This window comes from Eublepharis macularius, chromosome 2 (assembly GCF_028583425.1).
Source record: "Eublepharis macularius isolate TG4126 chromosome 2, MPM_Emac_v1.0, whole genome shotgun sequence".
Taxonomy (NCBI): Eukaryota; Metazoa; Chordata; class Lepidosauria; order Squamata; family Eublepharidae; genus Eublepharis; species Eublepharis macularius.
The window spans coordinates 233,280,954-233,307,120 of NC_072791.1; the positions used below are offsets into that span (position 1 = coordinate 233,280,954).

Here is a 26,167-nt window from a genome sequence, read left to right on the forward strand (position 1 = left end):
ATTTATCCAAGATACGTTTTTCAAACATCTTTAAGAGCTACAGAAATGGAAGACTGGAAGCATCAGCAAGGGCGGCAGCTGTAAGCTACACCTGCAGAGGTCATCTGGAACGGCCACCAGTGTCCTGACTGAAACGCCTGCAAGAAGTTTATCACACAGATCTTATCTACCACAACAGAGTTTCTTCACCAGTATCAGATGCCATCAGCAAGATCCAGTTCTGGCAAAGAACCTCCCCACAAGACAGGAAGAATCTACGTAGCTGAAGTGGGAGTGGGGAGACAGGAGGAACCTTTCATTCTGTTGATGGAAGGGCCTTCCATTATGGAAAAACAAAGAAACCGGGAATGAAGATTTTGGTTGTTGTGGGTTTTCCGGGCTGTATTGCCGTGGTCTTGGCATTGTAGTTCCTGACGTTTCGCCAGCAGCTGTGGCTGGCATCTTCAGAGGTGCAGCACCAAAAGACAGAGATCTCTCAGTGTCACAGAGTGGAAAAGATGTTGGCAGGTCATTTATATCTACTCAGGAGGGGTGGGGTTGAGCTTAGTCATCCTGTAAGAGTTTCCCAGGGTGTGGAATGCTAATGGCGGGAGGCTTCACTGTATCCTGAGGAGGTTCTTTTGCATATGGATTGGTACTTGATGTGCTAATCTTCTCTGCAGGGCTATTGTCGGGGATAGAATGTTTTGTTAGCCTGGTGTTTTTCAGAACTGGAAACCATGCTCTGTTCATTCTTAAGGTTTCTTCTTTCCTGTTGAAGTTTTGCTTATGCTTGTGAATTTCAATGGCTTCCCTGTGCAGTCTGACAAAGTAGTTGGAAGTGTTGTCCAGTATTTTGGTGTCCTGGAATAAGATACTGTGCCCTGTTTGAGTTAGGCTATGTTCAGCCACTGCTGATTTTTCAGGTTGTCCAAGTCTGCAGTGAAAACATGAAAGACATTGGCATTGTGACACTGAGAGATCTCTGTCTTTTGGTGCTACACCTCTGAAGATGCCAGCCACAGCTGCTGGCGAAACGTCAGGAACTACAATGCCAAGACCACGGCAATACAGCCCGGAAAACCCACAACAGCCATCGTTCTCCGGCCGTGAAAGCCTTCGACAATACAATGAAGATTTTGTTTTAATTTTTCGAAACTCATCGAAACTTACCTGCGAGCATCCTGTATCCGAAGAAAAGAGCAACCACCAAAACAGCCAGCACAGATACTGATGCCAGCGCAATGACAATTGTTTCATCTCGGTGAAATGAATGAGATGAATCTGAAAGAAAGGAAGAAGTCTGTGATGCCCTCTTCGTACTGCACAAGTTTTTCAGAAGGAATCTGATATCCACTACAGAACAAATGAGAGCATATCTGTTGTATTTATGATGCTTCTAACTGCAGGTGAGAATCTAGGTATCTGCCTTATCAGTCCTACAAGTAGTCCTTAATCAGTCTTAAAAACTCTGTGGATCGACTATCATTTTAACTAATACAGTGACTGATGCCTCAGCGTATGTTGGCAGGGGTAGAAAATGCTTCTGGCAACCCTTACTGTGGGTTTCCAGGCAAGAGACTAACAGAGATGGTTCGCTATTGCCTGTCTCTGCATAGCAACCCTGGTCTTCCTTGAAAATCTCCCATCCAATTAATTACTAACCAAGGCTGACCCTGCTTCGTTTCTGAGATCTGATGAGACTGGGCTTGCTCAGGCTATCCAGGTCTGGGGGCGTGTATATCATGCACCTCTGAAATAGTTAATGGGGCCAGACCAAACATCATTTTATTTGAGAAAATTTCAGAGTATTTCAATTCTTTTCAAATATCTAGCACAACATAGCTCAAAACGTATGCCATGAAAAACATCATTGAAAACCACCGCTGTTGAGGAGTTTAGTAAAAGATGCGGCAATGCAAAGCCCAAGGGTTGGCACTGCGCGGGGAATTTCACCTCCTCCAGGCTAACTTAGAACAAACTCTCCTCACTCACAGTTCATAAAGAGAGAACCTCTCAGCGGGCTTACTCAAAAACAAGTCCCACTTTAGCCTCAGGAAAGTATTCTTAGGGCTGCAGTGTTAGTCTTACCTACTTTGAATGATCTAAACATAATGGGTTTGCTGGTTTTTAAGAATATTTTAAAAGTAGCCCATTTAATACCAACTCAGAAGCGATGTAAGCATCCTGATCATCAGTTTAGTCTTTTCTCACACTTCTAGGGAGTCTTTGGGAAAGTATCTTGACAGCATTCTAAAAGAGCGGGGGGGGGGGGGGGGTTCCTTCCCTTCCTCTCTGGACAGCATCGTCTCCATGAAGCCCCCGGAAGCCCCCAGCTCCTTCCCCTCTGCCATAGTTGAGAGTAAACTATTCTGTTCTGGTGGATGCAAGCTCCACCTATGCATCCCAAATCACACAGTCCCTTGCTCGCAAGGAGAAGTATATTTAATTCCTCTAATCCCCCCACAAAATGTCTGTCTCTCTCTCTCTCTCACACACACACACACACCCTTGGCCTCTAGGCAGTCTGCACCTCCCACCTTCCTCATGCTGTCAACTTCGGCCATGTTCAGCACAGGCTGCTTTGCTTTTTGCCTTACTATGAAATGAGGAGGAGAGGGGGAGAGGGCAGCACACCTCCTCCCTCTGGCCCGGCCCTCCTAGCTGTTGCACACAACCTGCGGTCTTCTTTCTAGCTCTTTTACAGAGTACAGTTCTCATAACATCAAGCATAATATCAAGCAAGAGGACGTATCACCTCTTTGCTCACAAAAAGATGGCGCTTGCCCCCTTGGGACCAGTCACAGGCTCTCTTAAGTTAACTACTCTTGCTTTGCCCCTGCTTCAAATGGGCTTGGCCGGCTTCCACCACAGACTCTCTAACCTGTCCCCCACCCCTGTCACAAATATATGCCTGTAATTGACTCCAGTGTCCTTCTTATCACCTCCCTGCGGACGAGCTTCAGCAACGACTGCAAATCCAGTCTGATCAAGCTGCAGTTGTCTCACACAATTCTTTAAATACACAATTGTTTAATTATTCATATTTTGCTTTAACTTTGAGAAAGAAGTTTGGGCTACATTAAGTTACTTCAAGGATGAAGCCAGCATCTAACTGGTCTTTGCACAACTCAACATCTTATAGTTAGAGCTTCTCTACAAATCACTGTGTGCAGATTCAAAAGGTTTATTGCTATTACATTGGTATTGTCAGTTCCAATATTAATGAGAGTCTCAGAGGAAAAAAATAGAATAACTCTTAGGCTTTAGTAATGGTTTGTGGCAAATACAGGTTATGATTTGAAGAAGAAAATGAAGCTTAAATTCATCTCTAATCCCGTCATTGTCTAACACTCCGCAGCACTAAGCTGATTTTCTGGGTATGGAAAAATATAACTGATTTTTTTCACTGTGATGACTTTATGCTCAATATATAGCTAATCAACTAGCTGGAAAAATCATAGTGACTGTTAGAGCTTCTATGAGCCTTAATAACTGCTAGAAGCCCCGAGTTTAGTAGGTTTACTTCTAATGGATTTTATGCTACAAATGCCACATATTTGTTAACTGTGGGTTAAGAGGCTCAGAAAGGAATAAATGCTCCAACTAGAGTCCCTAATCCAAATTTTTCTTCCCAGCTTAGTCATTTTCTGAAAAGCGATGTTGGGAAATCTTTATTCTACAGATACTCTCTCTCTCTGTGGATCAAAGGATTATACTGACTGTAATTAAACTGAAGCAGTTTCATTTTATTTACAACATGTCCTAGATTGCTGTTCACAACCGTTAGTTTAAACACACATTCAAAGCATAGCAAGATGTAGCCTTTTCATGGGTAGTGGGAGAATTTTTGTATTCTTTTATTTATTTATTTATTTATGTGAAACACTTTTATGGCACCTTGTCACCCAAATGGGGTCCCCCAAGGCAGTGAACATTTGAACATTAAACATTCTTCCACTGTTGTACCAATCCAGCAATTATTCACTGGCAGCCATTTTATGCAGTTTCCCCTTTGCAAACAGAGACAGCTACTTCACGACAGCAATTAAGACGGCATGTTGCATTGAATCAGCTTCACCATCTGAACCATGGCAGAAGGTAGATTATCCAAACACGTCTTGAATTGATCACATACACTCTACTGACTTCCCCTTTCACGGTCTTAAAGGGGGGGTACATTTAAGTCCAGGCACTCTCCTGACAAGCTGTACTCCTGCAGGCAACTATACTTTCTTTTCATGGATCATTATATTTCCTCTTGGAGTTCTTTCTCTGTGCAGATAAAGTTCATCAGAAAGCTTGAAGAGCCTCTAGCAACCCTTAGCATCTCTTTGACCATGGTTGTATGAAGTCATGAAATTAAGATGAATATCACCACCACACCCCCAACTTTGACAACACTGTAAATCTCTGAAAGGTAGATAAAGTATCTCTCTTTTCAAGAACAGGACAGGGAGGATCACTAAATTAAGCTGAGGAGCAATGTTTGGGTCCAACAGCACTTTAGAGACCAGCTGGATTTCCAAGGTATGAGCTTTCGAGAGTCAAGCTTTCTTTCTCAGATACTCTTCGACTATAGACCAACACGGCCACCCACCTGAAATGACATTAAATTGTGGTAGTGGAGGAATGTTAAGGCACAATCTCTTGCCCTACAGTACTATAAACATAAGCAAACATTGGGTGTCGTAACCCATTTGAGGCATGCCCAGAATCAGTGCTTTGCTCCTAACGATATTACTATCAAGCAGAATTATAGATTCCCAAGAATCTGTATCTGGATTCTGTATCCAGAATCAAATGGGGGGGGGGGGATTCTACAGATGCTATTCCCTTCTCACCCACTTTTTTTTGGTCTCACACAGAACCACTGGGGGGGGGGGGCGTCCCCTATCCTTAAAAAATGTAATTTCATGCTATACTGTATACACAGCATTTTGCAATCATTTCAGTAATATCCTAAACATTAATTTACTTCTGATGTTTCAATGAGCGATTACATTAATTACATCCCTCTGTGAGTATAAGCTTGAACTATCGATAAGTGTTTGAAAAATGTCAAGAAGGAAGTTAATCAGCTGGATTGCCGGCGCTGCCTGTTTTATACTTGGGCTTATTTTACACTGTTTTTCACCTACTCATTGTTCCACAGGTAAAAGCTCAGTGCAAGTCCATCAGTTGGTAGATGAGGTAGCAAAACCCAGGGCTGCATCTGTCTGTCCCTAAGAACACATCCACACCCCATCACAGACGGTCCTATGGAGGAGAAGCAATGGCAGCTGAACAACAATCCGTTCTACGGCACACGGGATACTTCCATGGTGCTGCTGCTGCTGCTGCTGCTTGAAAGGTGTGTACTATAAAACAGCCAAGTACTGCCGTCTTGCCGACTGGGCACAGGTTATGATGATGCCGAGAGGTCGTGCAGGCAGCTAACAAAGGACAGACTGAAAAGTATGATGGACACTGAGAAAGCAAGGCTGATCTCCCTCAAGCCAACACCTTCAGCTTGCTTCTAACGAACAACACGTACTGAGACTGAACCAGAGTTAGTAACTCTGTTTAGGATTTCACTTTCAGTCTCGGGTTGGGGGGGCGGGTGGGAATAAGGATTTGGTGTTGAGAAAAACTGGAAAATTGAAAATTGAAACTGGAAAATTAACCTAACCATACTTAGGTTATGTGGAGCAGGAGAAAAAACTAAGTGAATGACATTTGGATGGACATTTCATTTCATTATTCTACTACAGTTTGTCTACGGGTGAGGGGAGCCAATAAACCAAGGAGGATATTAGAATACTGATAGCTAATCTCAGCTCAGAGTTGACAGGAATACAAATCTAATGAATGATAGATAATAAAAGTGGGCTTTTGTGCAGTCGAGGAGGAGGTGTGCATTTGCTGCCAGTTCTACTTGACATTAGGGAAAGGAGGAGAAAGATAAAGGAGATGGTCTAATCTCAGCTAGACTATAAAGGTATGAGACTTCATACTTTTATAGTATTACAGCACAGACTGAAATCAAATGACGATGGGAAACAATCTCTCATCCTCTTCTAAGAGGATATGTGCTCTTAAATTAACATCAAGCAATCAGCATGGAAACTCACAGTTACATCATATACACAGGCATATGCAAAAGAGATTTTCCAAGTGCTGGTGAGTTTGTATGCAGGAACTGAATCTAATTTTTCATACAACGGAAGTCATACTACAAAAGAGAAGCGTTATCAAGCAGGATGCAATTGTGCGCTTCTGGAATGCTATTGAGATATTAAGACAAAAGGGTGTGGAATAAAGCAAACTGATTTTGTGTATTTTTTTCAGCAGAAGAGGGTTGCACGGCAACCTAAGTAGATACTTCCTCTCTTAAAGGCACAGAGGTAGCAAGCACCTTTAAAAGCAAACTCCACGACATTTCTAATTAAGACATATATTTAGTAAATGATTGCATTAGATGATGGTTTTGAATATACTGCAGAATCCTTTATTAACCCAGCAATTCACTTCGTCCAGCCTGAGCACTGCTCGCATCAGACTGGAATTGGACACCTCCTCGTCAGAAACTCTTGTGGCTGCAACTGCAGAAAAATCAGCAACGGATGGGTTACGTTCTGTGGTAGATTCACATGGCCTTGTAAATATTATCTCAAACGTGTTCAGCACAGTGTTGGATGAATTTTAGTCATGTCTACATAACCAAAGGATACAAGAACGGTTAAGCTGTTATCCCAACTTAGAAGTCCTGGACTTGTTTCACTGATGCAGTCTAGGGATCATTGTCACTGGTTAACTGCTTGTGTTTAGTGCTTGCCCCCCCCCCGCCCCCCTTCAGTCTAACAGGGAGGCCTTGCAGGGGTACCTCAAAGGCCAGCATTTTCTACACAGAAAGAACTACCGTGTAAGAAAACGGGACAGCAGGCAGTTTCTAACATGAGAAGTAAACTAAAATACCAGGGAAGGTATTATACTGCAGTCGTATGTGAAGATCTTTTTAGTCATACAACCAAGATCAGACGGAAGAAGCCATTTAAATAGCCATTTAAATGCTGAATACTTGTGGCTTCTCCCCTGTATCACTTTGCTTGAAATACAAAACACAGAGAAGGCAGTAACGACAACATGGTTTCTTTCAAACTCATTAGAATATTATTACAGTGCCTGCCACGTGTGTCTGTGTCCAGGCACGAAATGTCTGCAGCACGGCAAACTGTTCCTGAGGTAGTTGCACCCCAAAGAACAGAGTTCCCACAATGCTGCTTTGCAATTAATAGGGATGTGTGTGAACAGGTGCAACTTTCTAATCACTTTAATAAAACTAGCAAGTTAATCTGGAATACCCTGAATTTCAAGAAACACACACTAATAATATTTTGTGTATGCATTGTTTCTGTGACCAACTTTCAAACAAAACTGAATGTCAAAATATGAAAAGCTATACCATTTAAAAAAAACTGATTCGGGTCTTTAACAATGTTAATCAGCAGAGCATTTTATTTAATTAAATCAGGTTCTCAAATCATTACGCCATATGACTAAGCTTCCTCTAAAGTCAGATTATAGCTGCATTCTGGGGCACTTGATAGCATTTCCCTTCAATGTAATAATGTAAACTAATTTGAGCTATCTTTAATTAAGCGCAGTTTATTAGTAAGTTGAACATCAAGTAAAGCAGGGCTATACCAGCTACAAGTTAAGCAAAGTTACTGAAAACATACTAGGAGGCTGACCTAAAATAAGTAAACATGACAAAATATCTCATTTCTTACGCCTTCATTCCAACGTGTCCCTTAATGCGGGTGTCTCCGATATGATGCCGCCACGGCATCCAACACCTTTCCCGGCACTCGCCAAGTGTTTTTAGAAAGTGGGTGGGGCTTTTGCCAGGAGGGCTTCTGATTGGCCACTAGAGATATAACTGGATGAGCAGATTTTTAAAAAATGCTTTTGGCAGCAGCTGCCATCATAGCCCAAGGATAGTCACTGTATGACCAAAAGTAAGCTGTGTTTCAGGTAGGCAGCAATATTGGTCTGTAGTGGGACAACAGGGTTTGTGTCCGGGGGTGCTTAGAGTAAGGGATACAATATATATAAGATTTAGAAGAATATAGTTAAAAATAATTTAAACGATAAGATGGGTTAAGGGTTGGAAAGCTGTTGGAAGTCAATAAGGAGGGGGGCGAAAGGGGGGTTGTTGTTATAATTTAGGTAATATGGGGAATTTATGTAAAATTTATGTACTCACCAATAAAAATTTTTTAAAAAATGGATTTGTGTCCAGGAGCAGCTGAGAGACTAAAAAGATGTTCAGGGAATAAACTTTTAAGAGTCGAAGCTCCCTTCTTATTAGTGAGATGGATGATACATTTTTAACAAACTGGGAATATATGCAAACAGGTGGTGGTAGGGGGGGACAATTTGAACACCCCCCCTTTTTTCAGGATCCTATAAGCAGTCAGGGGCTTGAGTAGACCAGTCTCCATTCCCACTCCCTTTTCCTTTTAACTGTCTCTCAGCTTCTCTCAGTGCCCCTGGTGCATATTCAGTCCTCATCAGGACATTTTTTGTTTTGCTTTATGATTGTCTGCATTACTGAGAAGAAGTTCTCCAAGGTCACAGAACCCCCCAACCTTTTCTGAGGGTTGTGCTAACTGAATGTATTAAGCTAAAAATCAGTTCTACAATTAAAAGCAGGTGGAAATCCATGAAATAAGTCAAGATGTGCTCCAAAGCATGCATAGATATTAACTCTGCTGAAATCAGGGTGCCTGGAAAGATTTATTACGCAACTGTTTCTTTTACTAATGATGGCCCTCTGTAATGAGACTGCAAGCAGACACTTATTCAGAACAGAATATCCCTTCATCATACAATCTGAGTGGGTGTTGGATGAAACAGATACATTAGCACTTCATTCTTGCTCCCACAGGTACAGGGGGGAAAAATAAAGATCCTAGAATATAGTCACCAGCTTAAAAACATTAATTCTTGGGGTCTTAAAAGAAATATTACAACCTTGCAGTTATACTAGAAACTGATACTTTCATAATTAAATCAGATATAGGACCAGAACTGAAGGCACGTTTAGTGTTTGTAATTAACTATGCTAAGCAGTTATGCAGTGAAATGGAAGCTATACTAAAACGCAGCCGTCGTGTGAGTTTACCACCCATCTTCTGCACCGGATGCCCCCAAGTCCTGGGGGTTTTGCAAACTGGGAAAAGGTTCTTGTTATCCCCTTTCTCAAACCACACATAATTTTATAAACTATCACTTCCTCCCAAAGTGAAAAGTTTCAAACACCAAGTCCTTCCTTACAGGGATGGTGTTCTTCTAACCCAGTAATTATTTTGTTGCCCTTTTCTGGCTCTCCATCTTATTTCTGCAGACAAGGTGATCAGATCTGCGGACAGTATTCCAGATGCAGCCACACCACAGACCTGCACAAGGGTGTCACATTTAGAGATGGGCACGATCCCAAAAAGAATTGCCGAGCCAGCTGATCGTGGACGATTCCGACTAAACGATCCACACCGATCATCTCCCATTCCCGATCCATGGATCGTGGAGGCCAAAGCGGGACGTGCTGCTATTCCCAGCTATGTGGGAAGGTGGGTGTTGGCGGCGGCCACCAGGCCCGGTGGGCACGGGGAGACGGCGACAAGCCGCCTCCCCTCAGGCGGCAGGAGGTCTGGCCGCTCGCCAGCGGCACCCCCCATGTGCCCGCCCGCCAGGCCAAAAAGGAGCGTGCTGGCGAGAAAAGAACGGTGGGTGATGCCGGCAGCATCTGTGTTTGTGTTTGGCCGTCTGTGTTTGGCCGTCAGAGCTGCCTATCAGGGTTTGCAGGGATGAGATTGGAGTGCCCATGGCTACGGAACACCCCCTTCCCCCTACCACCCCTGGCTGTCTTCTCCCAACTGGTGACTGCTTTGCTGCTCCGTGGTTGGAAGGAAGCCTTGCTGATCAAGGAAAGTTGGGCTTCCATTCGGGTTTCCAGGGCAACAGAAGGAGAGGAAACACAGCTCAAGCATTCCCCTGGCTCAGTTGCCCCGGGAATAGATTACTGGCGCCTGAGTGTCTGGCTTCCCGATCGCTGGATCGTTGGCCGTGGCCGATCACGATCTGCTGAGTCACAATCGTGCAATCGCCATTATTGTGGTTTTGGATCATAATGCGGATCATGCCCACCTTTAGTTACAATACTAGCTGCTTTATTTTCAACTGCTTTCTTAATAATCTCTACTAGGGAATTTGGCCTATTTCACCACTGTGGCCCCAGGGAGGCCCGCCTGGCATCAACCAGGGCCAGGGCCTTCTCAGTCCTGGCCCCAGCCTGGTGGAACGCTCTGTCTAATGAGACCAAGGCCTGGCAAGATTTGTTATCTTTTCGCCGGGCCTGCAAGATGGAGCTGTTCTGCCAGCCATATGGGCGGTGCTAGGCGGAGCCGCCCTGGCCAGTTGATGATGGATTGGGCCCTCCCCACCACCGATACCCCCGTTTTAAAAACTCTTTTACTGCAAAGATGCTCTGAAGTTGATTTAAATCTGATCAGTGGAATTCTGTGCTGCTGTGTTGATGTTTATATATGTATTTTAAACTGTGTAAATTTGGATGTTTTTATGGTTACTAATTTATAATAACTGTTTTATATATTTTAACCTCTATGTATCTGTAATCTGCCCTGAACCTGCTGGAAATGTGGGGAAGGCGGAATAAAAATCGAAAATAAATAAATAAATAAATAAATGAATAGATTAAAATACTCAGGTGACATTTTTATTGCGCTGTCCACCATGATTCCAAGATCTCTTTCCTGGCTAGTTACCACCATCTCTAACCCTATCAGTGCATATGAAAAGTTATGGGGGGGAGGGGGTTTGCCTCACTTTATACTTGCTTACTTGAACTCTAGCTTGTCACTTTCTCGCCCACTCACCAATTTGGAGAGATCCTCTTGGAGCTCCTCAAAACTGACGTTTGGTTTTCATCCAAAATAACAACAACATTCAATTTATATACTGCTCTTCAGGACAACTTAACATCCACTCAGAGTGGTTTACTAAGTATGTTATTATTATCCCTACAACAATCACCCTGTGAGGTGGGTGGGGCTGAGAGAGCTCTGAGAGAGCTGTGACTGACCCAGGGTCACCCAGCTGGCTCCAAGCAGAGGAGCGGGGAATCCAACCCAGTTCTCCAGATTAGCATCCAGCTACTCTTAACCACTATACCAAGTGGCTCTCAAATTGACACCATTTCTAAATTTGGCCACTTTACTGTTCACCCCAAATCCATGATAATTTATGAACAAATTAAATAAGCATCAGCCCTAACACCTTGCTACTTTCTCTCCATTGTGAGAACTGTTCATTTACTCCTACCCTTTGCGCCCTGCCATTTAACCAGTTACTGTGAGATATTGCTGGAATGATAATAGACCTATTCAGTTATAACTTTTCTCACTGCAGAAAAATAACCAGTGAAAGAGCATTCGTTAAAAACTTACAATCACACTGCAACATCTATAAATGGATTTTTCAGTAAAGTCTTGCAGGCAGGATGCTAAATTCCTGTTCACAGATGTTTCCTGTAAAATCCATGTGGATTTTGCATTCGGGCATGTTCTTATAGGGTCACCACAGGTTGGAGACAACTTGACGGCACATAACACACACACACACACACACTCTTATAAGGAAGGAAAGTTCTTTACTGGAATCAACCCAAAATATCTTAAACATTGTTTTCTAAAATGTGGCAAAAATTGGAACAAGAGAGTCTTGTTATCGCAGAATCTACCCATCGCTGGACAATTGCAAAAGGTTGCCATGTACGATTCCTTATCTGAGTGCCCTTTTCCTCGCTCCGCCCGGTGTCTGAGTAATGGAATTTCCTGCTGATGCAACTCCTGGGGTGAATAGCAACAGAACAGTCATTGCTCCGTGCTAGTTTGGTAACGAAACACCCTCCCAATATTTCACAGATTAAAATAGGTACCCCATGATAGAGTAAAGACTGGCGAGGGCAGAGGAAAATATGTTGTGTGTCATGGGCAGAAAGTGAGAATTAATGATATACATTAACATATAACTCCAGATTACAAAGGCGGAGCAGATAAAGCTCCCAAAACAAGGAAAATGACATTCAAAAATAACTGAACAGCCAAAGATGTTGGCGCTCCCCAGCTGTGTCCCAAATGTGAATTAAAATACACACACACTTGCTTCTTGCAGAGAGCTTCCCCAGGCCTCTATCCAGAGTTACTACACCTTTTGCTTTAAGAAAAAAACCCTGCCCTGAATGGAAGGCATTTAGTATATGCTCAAAGGACTGTTGTTGTTGTTGTTATATTACATTTATATCCTGTCCTCCTTCCATTGTGAAACTCAGGATTGCATAAATGGGTTCCCCAGAGGTCTCCCCAACAAAGGAACTGACTGATTGATTTAGCTTCAAGCAAGACGGTCTTCTGACCATCTTCTAGCATCTCATGTCAAAAAGTGTGTCGGGGCAAGTCAGCAGCAGAAGCAATCTTTGCCTTGCCATAATAGTAAGGCTGACTTTTGTGACTAGAACACGATCCCTCTCCGGACCGTACGTTCTTCTGCTACTCCAAAGAAGGCCAAATACCAAGTTCCCTCCATCTCCCTCCTCCCCATGCTCATCTGCCCTCCGAAGCAAACACAGAGCTCCACCAGTTCTGCCTTGTAGCTAGAGAGAAGAGCAAAGCCAAGCCATAAGAAAGGACTTCACGACGGAGACAAGCGGTCCTGCTTCGGTTTTTGCAGCCCCGCCTACAGTGAATGATCACACAGAGACAACCAGGGGAAAATCTGCAGTGGTGCTACTCCATCATCTCAATGTGTATCTTTGAACTTTTCTAAAAATGATTTATTTACTTCGTTATACCCTGCCTTTCTCCCAATGGCAGCCCCAAACAGTGTACATTCTTCTCCATTTTATTATTGATGCAGCTAATTAAGATGGGAGAGACAGCTCCACATCTGAATATATGTTGTAGGGCATATTTGGAGTGTTTAAGATTGAGGCTTGCTTTACCTGATCCAGTGAGCATTGATTAACCTTCCTAAGAACATGTGCATTTTTATAATCTGTGAAGAATAAAAAACCCCTCTGTGTGTTGACTGCCTGGTCTTTCATGCCTTTAGGTTCCCTGTGTGTATAAAAGCACACTGTGTTCCTCTAAGCCATTAAACCTGCTCCTTTCTCCAGTATTCACAGCAAGGCAGGTCTGGCAAATTTAAGCAGCTCGTGTGTGCTTCTATGCGACGGCAAGGCCTGTTGAAGCAGGCGCTTCCTGCATGTGGATCAGAGCGGGAGCCGCCGTCTGCCTTATTGGAGCCTGGGATGTTTCTGTTTACGAATCCTGGAGCCAGGCCGGGGCACTGACTGGAGGCGTGCCGTCTGCTTCCTTGCGACACTCAGCCTTTGTCTGGGTCTGCGTCAAAGAAAGAACCCGGCCAGGCTGCTAGCAAAGGAAGGGGCCAGCACAACGCACCAGCCCAGGCTCCCCCCCACCCCACCCCCACTCCCCTTTTTCAAAAAACAGCCGTGTTCAGAAAGGTGGTTTCAAGATTACTGGACTTCTAAAAAACACAATATATCTTTCCAAAAGAAACGGGGTGGGGGAACTTGGCTTCTGCCACAATGCCTCCTAAAATGAATGCAACCACAACGCTTGCATTCACATTTGGCTACAGGGGAGAAGGGATTCCCAACTATATTAAATCTCCAAACCCCATGTGCTCCATATGATAAAAAGGGTAGTTTTGTCATAATATATACCTGAGCAGTTCAAGTTTGAGTTCAAAAGTTTGCAACTAGTGGATACAATAAAAGCTGTAATTGTAACCGTATCTTTTGTTTTTTAAAATAAAACCCTTGTTCTTAACAAATTTTTTAAAAAAACCTCTCCCCTATTTAACAGTAACCCCCTTCGTGCTTTGTTCTAGAGCTGCACATTTTCTCCTTTATTCAAACAGATGTATTTTGTAGGCTGGCCTGCACTGACACAGTGATTTGGCAATCCAACAGTGGAGTGAAAACAAAAACAGATGTTTTGAACCGATCTCTCATACTTGTGGCCTTGGGATTCCAGAACAAAGCTAGCTACATGTGGCTTAAAATCTAAGTGTGCAAAAGTGCACCTGATTTTCAGTCCTTGTACTGAATCAGGTGTCCTTTCAGTTTTCTGCAACGGGCATAACATTCAGATAGGGGGCCAAGCACTCTACTGCATGAGACACATCTGGCCCACGACTCTTCGGTTGTTCTGGGATGAGCTGATTGACATGGATGCCCTCTAGAATTTGATCAAGAGTGAATAAAAAGCTACATGCTGTGAAATCTCTTCCTCATGCTCCACTGTCTCTACAATGTCCACTGCCGCCCTCACAGATCAGAGCATATTCAGGCAGAATTAAAATATGCAGCTATGCTACAGCCTTCAAGCTGTCCTCCACATAGGTGTGTATGCGATCTGGCTTTAAAAGCTTGCTACCATATTGGGGGGCGGGGGGAGAGAGACACGGCAGCAAATACCTTATAGTGCATTGCTGAACTGGGCAGGAACATGGGTTAAGCAATAAGCATACCTAGCCCTCCTAGACATGTAATGGACTACAAATGTCTCTCCTTCTCTTTTTAAAATAATCTCATTATTTCAGGTGGGCCCGAAAGGCTGCTGGAAACATCGGTATGCGTTTGGGTTAATATAAAAATGCCACACAGGTGATCGAATCCAGGAGACTTCTAAGAACATCAGGTGCAAATATGCACCCATTTGACATTAAAAAAAACATTTCCATACATTCTTATAATAGCTATTATCTTTCCTGCAAAAAAACCCCAGCTTTAAACAAACATCAGAACTCATTACTAAGCCGGTTCTAACAGAAAATGCAGCAAGCAAAAAGGCTCACAGCTTACTAAATGTCTCAGTTTCTATAGCAACTGAGCAATGTTCCTTTTATTTATGTTTAAAATGTTATTTTCAAATATACATGAAGAGTACAGAGCAACATTCATTATGGAGATCCCTGAAGGACAAAATGTGTTTGAAATTGTGGAGGTTAAGTATTGAAATGCTACAGATAGTTAATGAATTAACAGGAGAAGATGAAGTCATGTAAGTACAACCTTGGGACCTTTTGAGAGTATTATGTTTTACACAATAAACAGGTTACTCTATTATTGTAGAAGCACAAGATGCCAAGGTAAGGGTAATCTTTGCCGCAATGTTGTATTTTCCCTGAATTCTAATCACAATTATGTTGTTACTGAAAAAAAAATACATGCCAGGCTGCCGACACATCAACTGCAGCCGTGAAAGCTGCGCTGAATGTGGTTGCCCGATATGGGCAAGTAGTAGGGGGCAATGCCTGCGGCATAATTAGAGATAAGCCCCGCACGAAGCTGCCCTATGCCGAATCACACCAGCGGTCCATCGAGGTAAGTACTGCCTTCTCACACTGGAAAAAACTCTCTAGGGTCTCAGGCAGAGGTTCTTCAGGTCACTACCTGATCTGTCTAACTTGAGATGGCAGGGGCTGAACCTGGGGCCTTTTGCATCCCAAGAAGATGCTCTGTTGCTGAGCCGCAGCCCCTCCTCACAGGCCAATGACATTTTGCTACTTTTTCATTCCCTAGAGAAGCCACAGGACTGCTCAGGGAGTTTTAAAAAACTGCCCCCATCTCAAACGCTTTCCCCTGTAACAGTGGTGTGCCATTTTTTGTACAGTGGGTTATTTTAAGGTACAACAGTCACACCTTGCTCATATCCTCTATTTTAAAATAACATGCAGGCGAGTTTCACAGCAAGTCTATGCGTGTCATTAGGGTGGGATGGAATAAAGAACTGGAGTCAATGTCAAGTCTAAGGGGCAAACTGGATTTTGTTTCATTGAGAAGACCTTTGTCAACCAATTATGGGCCCAATTAAAGGCTAATGCCGAAAGTTCCAATGATCATCATAAACACTGAGAAATTATCACAAATACTGGGGGAAAAACTTTCAGCGTATAACTGAGTTCCACTGTTAGCAACTGGCTCACAACTGAACACAGACACAGTGGTCAATGCAAACTCCAAAGAATGAATGGAATTCGTGAAATTCCTTTTATTAGGACCAAATAAAATGTCACAATGTTTTGTGTCATTTTGGTTGGTCCTAATAAAAAGGATTACATACTTTTCATTCTTGTTTTTTGACTTCCATTTTTGCCACCCAACAGTTTTGCAAGTTAAAGGTTGGGATACACAACAGAAACTCGCATAACATTCTGGAGGATTTGCGCCAGTGGGGAAAATCAAGGTAGATAAGCAAAACCAGAAAATTCAAAACGTGAAGTTAAAACACAGCCTAACCACTGAGTTTCTCTCATTTTAGAGGAGTTGACAGTTAATCCTAATTTAGAGATACGGTTTCACTTTATTAAAATAAGATTTTCCCTAGCAGCAGTTAGCTGAACTACTGTGACATCATGGAATGTTCACGAATATTCTAACCTGTCAGCAAACTGTTGGCCTAATGGGCTTAACATTAGAAGAGTCTGTGTACTGCTGAGGGGGAAGGGACAAGGACAGGTGAGCAAACCTAATCAATATTACAGGATTTATGTGCTACCTTCCTATGCAAAGATGCTCAACTAAATATAAATATAAAAACAGAAAAACAGTACAGCACAAATATAAAAACAGTAAACATAGTGGCAGTTGAAAGAAAGTCAGCCCAAAGCCTTAACTAATACCAGAGTTTTGACAGTCTTGATTAGTTTGTTTGACGACTGCTCCATGAAACAGGCACCACTGCTGAACTCTTAGAGCATATGCATAGCATTCAGAATGCTTCATATATATTATCTCGTAATCCTTACAATAACTCAATACAGGCCGTCTCCTGGCACCTTGGGAGCTTTGGTGGTGGGCTACGGGCAGAGATGATGTTGCACCACACGTCAACGTCAATTCCGGGTGAAAACCCAGACGTGACGTCAGCAGGTGAAGCGACACTCTGGAATCCTTCCCCCAAATATCTATGGTATTACCATACAGCACCACCAGGTGGTGATGTCATTTCTGGTTTTTCACTGGGAAGTGATGTCAACACATAGCACAATGTTATCCGTCCCATCCCACCCACCCCACATATTTGTGGCCTGCCTAATTGTTGATGAGGCTGAGGCTGATGGAATGGCTTGTCTAAGGCCTCTAAGTGAATTCACAGTAGAGGCAAGATTCAAACCAGAGGCTTCCCAATCTGTAGCTCAGATGGCATTTGGGCATCATACTAAGCTGTAATTAGACTCTAATTTGCTCCAGTGGGCACAAATGAAGTTTATTCATTCATACACTCCCCTTCTTCTCTCTTCCCTTCTTCTGCAGGGTATGAAAAGACATTGTGATGTCTCAATGCAGGAACCTAGGTTATCTGATTTGCTCGCTTCCCACATGTTAGAAAATTTGAATTGGCTCTGAATCCCAGATAGCAGAAGCCAACCAATTCTCCCAAGAGTCTGCATTCAGACAATACAGGCATCTGGAGTTTGTTTTAGCATTCTACATAAGAAGGGAAGTCTTTGTGCCCACTGAATTAAACTGAAGCTGAAGTCTAGCCTACTGTGATGTCTGAATGCAGTCTCAGTCTTTCAGCCACTGTGCTAAACCACCTTTCATGAATAAAGGGGGCATGGAAGAGAATCTCAAAAGATTTACATGAGGGCACATGAGACTCACATAGAAGGAGCAGGTCTCTGAGAGATACTGCAGTCAGATTGTAAAGGGCTTTTAAAGTAAAAATCAGCACTCTCAATTTGGACCACAAGCTGACTGACAGTCCATTAAGCTATTTCTCAACAAGAGCAGCATGTCCTTAACACCCACCTCCAGAGCACATCCAACTGACAGCATTCTGTACCAGCTGAAGTCCCATACAGACTTCTTTAGCAGGTATGGATGGCTGAAACTAAACCCTGCTCTTCAACAGAGGGGTTCAGCCAGTATCCCAGCCAGAGGTGATGAAAGAAATTCATAGCTATGGCCACCGCATTACTAGACTGCCATGTATAAAGGAGCAAGAGAGAGGACTTCCCTCTAGGCTTATTCTCATAATGGCCACACCATGGTACAGCTTAGAATTACATCTGAAATATGAGTCTGATGTAACATTATCTGAATACCGCAAAGATTACTTTTCTACTAAACTGTCCAACAATTTCCTCATTGTAGTAATTTCTCCCTTTGTGCCTGATACTAAATGTTTAGATTAAAATTGTATATATCTTAGGGTAATTTTAGGCTCAGCTTTGAGATATTTAAATACATGCTCATATCAATATATTGTAACTTCAGGAGATAGCCAGGACTCTTTGAATCTGAAGTCTGCCTAGAATCTACTGTGATACAAGCAGCCTACTATGGCGAATTAACCAACTGTAAAACAGCCTCTAGAGGCACTTGTAGAACGCAAAGTCGACAAGGGAAGAAGTTCTCTGTTCTTGGTTTTACAATAGATTTTCTGTGCAACCCATATCAAGTCACAACAAGTTACAAACAGCCTGCAAAATTACAGGTCATCAAGAACAGGCAGAATATACTAAAATCCAAAGTGCTCTGGAAATACAGACGACAACTTCCTGGTGTCGAGTACAATCCCGTAAGACTGCAGGGACACAATTATGATTTGTGTTTCCCTGAGCAACAGCATCATAAAGGGTATGTTTAAAGAATTAGCCTGATCTGAGTACAACTAAACAATACTGTTCCAATGTTATACTGGATCAACAAGGTATATAACCTAACAAGTTGTAGATAGTAAGACACGACAGTTCTTTGATTTCTCATCTAAAACTCAGTGCATGGCTTATAGATTCTATCGGTCCCAATCCATGCTTCCCCAAAATTATTTTTCAACCGGGAAGCTCTCACAGGCGGCAAAGGTCTGACTCACTGAAGGGCACGGCGTCAGTGGGATCCGGTGGGAAGTTCTCTGTGAAGTTGACATTGCACAAGTCAGTGCTGCAGCAGCAGAATCGATACGTCCCGTTCTGAACTAAAGATGGGGGGGTGGTTACGATGCACTCCCCCGAGTGACAGTCATGGGGATCCCCTATGTGAGACCAGCACCCTGAGAAAAGAAGCCCACAAAACAGGATGTCGTGAGTGGCAGGCACGGCTCTCATATGCCCCTCCCTCTCAGCTCCCTCCCCAAATTCTTTACGCCATGTCCAGCAAAACTGGCGAAAGACGCAGGATCCCACTGGCCCTAACCATGTAAGAGAACTCTGAGGGATCGCTGAGAAAGCTGGACGTTCATGGGACGGTCCAATCAAAGGTGGTACATTACTTTAAAAATATTTTTGTTTATGCTGCTTCCCATTCTGCTCTTTCTCTGCAGACTGAACCACCAGTAGTTCTGTCCGTCATTCTAACAAGGAAAAGTAACAAGCAGACAGGAAGGCTCAGGAGTTCGAATGCAACTGCACTGAAGACACTTTCCGTCACAGGAGTTTTGAAGACTACTGGCATAGCTGTGGCACAATCTTCCGCACGGATCCACCTAGTCTGCGTGAAGGGGTAAGAGGGCTGATAATCACCTGCAAATCCATTCAGGCAGCAGCACCTTCAACCTGCCACCATGTTCACATACCGATATTATTTCAGCTCCTTCTTTATAAAGAGTCCCCTATTCCAAAAGAAAGATCTTGTTCAAACTGAACAATTCAGTTATGCCAATATGCTTCACTCAGTGAGAGGAATAAAACAAGGGATGAGAGCCACAGAAAAATTAGTACCTGGCCATATAGATTTTCTAAATACTGCAGAAAAATCAGCAAAGTCATTATTGTTGGCCATTACCTTGTTTCACAAGATGTATGTCTCCTTCTCGTGTTTTCTCCCAGAGACCATAGCAGGTGCTGCCTTTCATACACAGAACTGTACCATTCTCTTGAGAAATCCGACTTTCACTAATTCCATGATCATTTTGATATGGGTCCCTGAAAGCACAGGTTGTCTCTTCACTCTGGGTAGCTAAAGAAGAAAACAAAACCAAGTTCAAATTACAGATTGCAATTTTAAATCATAGAATCATAGAGTTGAAAGGGGCCATACAGACCATCTAGTCCAACCCCCTGCCCAGTGCAGGATCAGCCTAAAGCATCTCTGACAACTATTCATCCAGCCTCTTCTTGAAAACTGCCAGTGAAGGGGAGCTCACCACCTCCCTAGGCAGCTGATGCCACTTTTGAACTACTCTGACCGTGAAAAAGTTTTTCCTAATATCCAGCCGGCACCTTTGTGCATGTAGTTTTAGCCCATTGCTTCGCGTCCTACCCTCTGCTGCCAACTGGAACAGCTCCTTGCCCTCCTCCAAATGACAGCCTTTCAAATATTAAAAGAGAGCAATCATGTCCCCCCTCAACCTCCTCTTCTCCAAACTCAACATTCCCAAGGCCCTCAGCCTTTCCTCGTAGGGCTCAGTCTCCAGACCCCTGATCATCCTCGTCGCTCTCCTCTGCACCCTCTCGATTTTGTCCACATCCTTTTTGAAGTGAGGCCTCCAGAACTGCACACAATACTCCAGGTGTGGCCTGACCAATGCAGTATAGAGAGGGGATATGACCTCCTGCGATTTTGACGCTATGGCCCCTTTGATACAACCCAGGACTGAATTAGCCTTTTTTGCCACCGCATCACACTGACTGCTCATATTCAGTTTACAGTCCACTCTTACCCCAAGATCTCTTTCACATATACTACTGCCCAGAAGTGTATCCCCCAGGCATCATGATCCTAGGCATCATGACCAAGTTGGAATAGTGATCTAGGGCTTTCAGAATTCCCCATCTTTCAAGTGATCTCCAGCTGCCTGTTAAGGACTTCCACTTGAAGCAAGTGTAGTCTATTTATATGCATGGAGAAACTGCCATTTCTTCTCTGATTTTTAAGAAATCAACTTCTAATCCAGCAATAGTTCCACTTCCCCACCATCAAGCCAATCTGTCCGCCACTCCTCTGGTGGCTCTCATCAGCCACCGACACCTTCAGTGGGTCTGCTCCCTAAAGAGATGTTGCTGGCCCCTGCATCCAGGCCACCCACTACCCCTGTGTTCCTGCTGAGGGAAAGGGAAAGTGGTACTGTGTGTGGAGTGATGGGGAGGGGACCAGAAACCAGCTACCTTGGCTCCTTTCAAGCAACACCAATTTCTCTGGTACTGCTGTGTCAGCGCCCGTCCAGCTCCTAAGTACTAGGTCTGATTCCTAATTGCCACGTACCACTTCAAGGTCCTGGGAGAAGAATTTGGGATTTTATCCTTAGAGCACAGGGGCCAATATAGAGCAGCTGTTCGTCACTAGCTACAAATATCCTCTGGAAGAGGACAGAAGGAGCTGTTCAAAATCCTGAACTCCCCCCCCCCCCTGCAAAGTTCTGAATGCACCCAAAGTCTTATACGGGACCATATCCCATTTTTGGAACCATTAGCAACCAAGCGATGCTGAGCAATGCTGCTGAAAAAAACACTTAGTGGCCTGCAGCAGTGCCACAAGCTTGGTGCTTTTTTATGATATTCACAATGAAGATGCTTTAAAAATTCAGTAAGCGAGACCGGATGTACCGGAATACATGCAGTCCCAGACTACATTATCTGTAAATCTTAGATCATCATAATTAGCTTTCCCAGTGAGTGCACATCTCCCCTGAGCTATAAAAGATCAAAATATCTTAAGATCCCTGGGATTCAAAGGAATGTCTATACTTTTTTTTAAATACACACTAAAAATTGGGGCATAGCTTATAACAAGACCTTTTCATATTGATTTCGTCAGAAATGAGGGGGGGGTCCCCTTAGAAGAAGATAACTCAACTGAAAGTGTACATAATTTTAAAATGATTATATCTATCAGAACAACAAGAACAATAACTGCACTCACTCTTCTAGGCAGATTACTGCCCCACTCAGAGCAGTGAACAAAGTCAGTGTTGTTACTATCCTCACAATGTAGCTGGGGAGCTGGGGTTGAGAGGAGTGGCTTACCCAAGGCCACTTAGTGAGCTCATGGCAGTAGTGGGATTCGAATCAGCACTGCGCCTATTCGCCACCCAAGCACTTAACCACTATGCTACAGCTTCTCTTGTTTGGAGTAGATTTTTCATAGACACAGATTTTAATAGTGGGGCTGGTTTGATTTCAATGCTTGGAAAAGTGCTCACTATGACTTCTAAAATATCCTATCATTAGAGATGGGCACGAAACAAACTGCAAACCAAAATTCATGACGGAACGGCTGGTTCGTAGGCAAAGAAACACGTGGTTCATGGGGTCACGTTTTTACGAACCAAATGACTTTTTCCTACCATTCCGTGTCCGGTTTGCCAGACTCTTTGGTGCCATTCAATACATTGCCCAGGAAACAGTGGCCAGTCTTTTGGTTGCCCCCAATCTGAGGCCTCCAGGCTTGATCAGCAGCTGTCTCTGCCAACTACAGAGTTCCCATTCTGGCCCATCCAGCCAGGAAAAGGGGGGAGGGTTAGAATCTCTAAGGCAACTGAGGAGATGGACCTTCAGTAGCCATGGTAACACCAATCTCTTCCCCCCAAACCATGTTAGGCAGGTCTTTCTGCCAACCAGAGTGCTCCTGTTTTGTGGGCATTTTATATAAAAGGGAAAGCTCTGTGCCTCGTGGTTTCAGTTTCAGCAGAGAGGGAGAGGAGGTCTTGCTGGAACTTGGCTTTTGAGAGAGATTGCTTGGGATCTTTGGCCTGCACTTGTTGCTGGAAAAGGGACTGAAAAGCCCTTTCTTTTTTCTTGCCTTTTCTTACTGGGGAGGTGTTTGGGAAAGGGTGATTTTTTCCTCTCTTCCCCCCCCTCAACCTAGTCTTAGCTTTTCACCTCCCCCCGCCCCAGCCTAGTCTTTGAGTTGAACTAGGTCCTTGCTTGACTGAGTGAGGCCTATCTGCTTTTCTATTTTTCTTTCTCTGCTTTTTGGAGGGCCTCTCTTCTGGTTTGGTTTGTGGGGGGTTGTGGGTTCCCCCCCCCCCGCCAGGGAGCCTCATTTTTCTGTTTGCTCTCTATGTGCACTTGTGTGGCGCAGTGCAGTTTGCCCTTTTTCTGTACACTCCTTCAGTGCCCTTCACTTTTATTTTGAGCGCCTCTACAGCCAGGGCCAGTGACTGGGTGGCGGTGGTTTTGGGTGCTTGGGCCTCTCGCCCACTGACTCACACCCTCACGGGGTTGCTCTACTGTCTCCACTGCGCACACCATCAGCACCCACGGGCTCTATAACTCGGAGATCCATACTGCAATCTTCAGCAAACTTGGGAGGGTGGCTGGAGGAGAGCCTGCTGAAAACTCCCTGCAAGTTTGGGCTCTCTGAGTGTGAGGGGGCCTATTCTGGGCCCCCATGAACCACGAACCGGTTTGTGAACCGGGTCAAGTTCGGCAAAGTTCGGGGTTCATGAAACTGGACGAACCATGACCCATGCGGTTCATTTTTTTTCAGGTTCGTGCCCATGTCTACCTATCATTAATTGCCTTGCTCAGATCTTGGAAACTGGCTCATTTTGGGTCTTACTCTTTTCCTAGCATGATTGTCTTTTCTAGTGAGTCTTGTCTTCTTGTGATGTGACCAAAGTACAAATAGCCTCTGTTTCAACATTTTAGCTTCTAGCGAGAATTCAGGCTTGATTCGATCTAGCTCAGCAACACATACCAAAATAGAAAATGGACAGTTATTGTCCCACTAAACTGCATTAAATTATAAGTTTTGCATCAGAGTAAAAATGTGATGCCATTTTTTAATATCAAATAGAAAATGTGTGGGCTATCAGGAAATACTAACATTGTACAATGCTTAACATTTCTGATACCTAGATAACTGTTTGAATGTTCATTGTGTTTCTCAATCATTCCCTTTCAACAACTTGAAACTGCTTCTTGACATTTATTAACCCAGAGTAAATACACAAAACTGAGGTCTGAAGGAGATTTAACCCTTTACCAACAAAACACAGCTTCGTTAGCAAAGCGACCTGCTGTTTCCTATACTCCTCTGCCGTATTTCCTCCTTTAATCTCACATTCAGAGACCTTGTTCTTTTTAAAGCTTACCTATTTTGTCACTCAATAATTCTGATTTTGTTCTATTACCTATTTAATCTCTTACCCTACAATAACCGACTATCCCAAAATTCGAGTCCTAGCTGAGTTACTAGAATAGGATTACCAACCTCCAGGTGGGGCCAGGAGATCTCCCAGGACTACAGCTGATCTCGACACCACTGAGATCTGTTCATCCGGAGAAAAGGAGACTTATGATGGCTGTATCCTGCTGAGGCCTCTCTCCTCCCTAAGCCCCACTCTCCCTAGGCTCCACCCCCACAAATATCCAGGAATGCCCTAACCTGGAGTTGGCAAACCAACACTAGACCAAGTTCAAAATTTATCTTTGCCTACTGTTTAATAACAACAACAACATTTGATTTATATACCGCTCTTCAGGACAACTTAACGACCACTCAGAGCAGTTTACAAAGTGTGTTATTTATTATCCTCATGACAATCACCCTGTGAGGTGGAGGGGGCAGAGAGAGCTCTGAGAGAGCTGTGAGTGGCCCAAGGTCACACAGCTGGCTTCAAGTGGAGGAGTCGGGAATGAAACCTGGCTCTCCAGATTAGAGCCCTGCTGATGCTCTTAACCACTACACCAAACTGGCTCTGTACAGACAATGATTTCTACGGGGACTTCTGTCTGACTGCTAGAGTCATGGGTAGACATGGGCACGATTGGAATCATGATGTGAAAAAAAACCCCGATAATGGCGTTTGCGCCATCGTGACTCAGCTAATTGGTTCCGTCCACGGTGACCGATCCAGCATTCGGGGGGGGGCTTGATCGGGGGGGGCATCGTGATCTAATTGGAGAGCCAGACACTCAGGCGCCAATAATCTATTCCCCTAGCAACGGAGCCAGGAGAATGCCTGAGCTGTGTTTGCCCTCCTTCTGTTACCCTAGAAAACCGAATAGAAGCCCAGGTTTCCTTGATTAGCAGGCTTCCTTCCAACCACGGAGCAGCAACCCAGGGGAGGGAGGGGGAAGGGGGTGTTCTGAAGCCATGGGCACAAAGATTTTTTGCTTTTTTAAAAAAACGGGGCTTTGTAGGAGGAATGGGTGTTTTTCTGTCTGTCACTCTCTGTTTTTAACCTGCTTTTAAAACACTATTTTGTGGGGGAACCTCATTCACGGTTCTGTGTGTGTGTGTTTAAAATATGCTTTTTGAAGACTGGCTGCTTGCTTTTAAAATTGGGTGGGGAGGAACGGAGGATTCTGTCCGTGCATTTTTTAAAAAGCTGGCTGAAACATGTTGACAGGGTGTCTCTCTCTATTTGGAGAGGCAGGGATAGATCCCCCCCCCTCTACTCTAAATGTGTGTGAGTGTGTGAATCAGGGCCGGATCAATGGGGGGGCAGGGGGGTAGTCTGCCCCCAGTGCCACCAAAGAGGGGGCGCTGGGCGCAGTTGCCAACCCCAGGAGCGTGCCTGGGGAAAGTTGAATGGCACGGGCAGCCTCCCAGCCACCCATGCTGCCTTTTGCCTTTCCCGCAGGACAAGGGGCGGCCGGCTTGCGGGAAAAGCAAAAGGCAGCACAGGTGCCTGTGAGGCCGCCCACGCCGTTCGTCTTTCCCCAGGACAAGGGGTGCGTGGGCAAGCTGGCCGCCCCTTGTCCCGGGGAAAGGCAAAAGGCAGCGCGGGAGGCTGGGAGCCCTCCTGCGCCGTTTGCCTTTCCCCAGGACAAGGGGCGCGCGGGCAAGCCGGCCACCCCTTGTCTTGTGGGGCAGGTAATGGCGCGGGCAGCCTCCAAGCCACTAGCGCTGCTGCCAGCTCCGCAGCGCACCGGGACAGCCGGCTTGCTGCGTGGGTGGGTAGGGGGACGACCCAGGAGTGTGTGCGCACAAGAGCCTGACTATGGTTGCCCTGGGCGCTGGCAACCGTAGATCCGGCCCTGGTGTGAATGTCCCCTCCTTGAGGGGAGGCGGCTCATTGCCGGGTTAAACTCCCCCCCCCGTCTGCTCTAAGTGTGTGTATCTGTGTGTGTGTGTGAATGTCCCCTTCCTCCCTGAGGGGAGGCGGCTCATTGCCGCCTCCCCATGCCTGCCGGGCCTGGCAGC

General features: G+C 44.5%; 1 protein-coding gene across 2 annotated transcripts in view; it reads right to left on the reverse strand.

The window, feature by feature from the left end:
• BMPR2 (bone morphogenetic protein receptor type 2) overlaps window positions 1-26,167 on the reverse strand; it is a 99,994-nt gene that overhangs the window by 21,867 nt on the left and 51,960 nt on the right. The window contains exons 2-4 of one of the 2 annotated variants that reach the window (XM_054971774.1): window positions 19,859-20,032; window positions 18,951-19,127; window positions 1,153-1,263 (exon numbers count right to left, since the gene is read on the reverse strand). In XM_054971774.1, the coding sequence (XP_054827749.1) occupies window positions 1,153-1,263; window positions 18,951-19,127; window positions 19,859-20,032 (462 nt within the window). Of the gene's footprint in view, window positions 1-91; window positions 140-1,152; window positions 1,264-18,950; window positions 19,128-19,858; window positions 20,033-26,167 lie in introns of those variants that run through there. The other variant, XM_054971775.1, reaches the window with a different exon arrangement.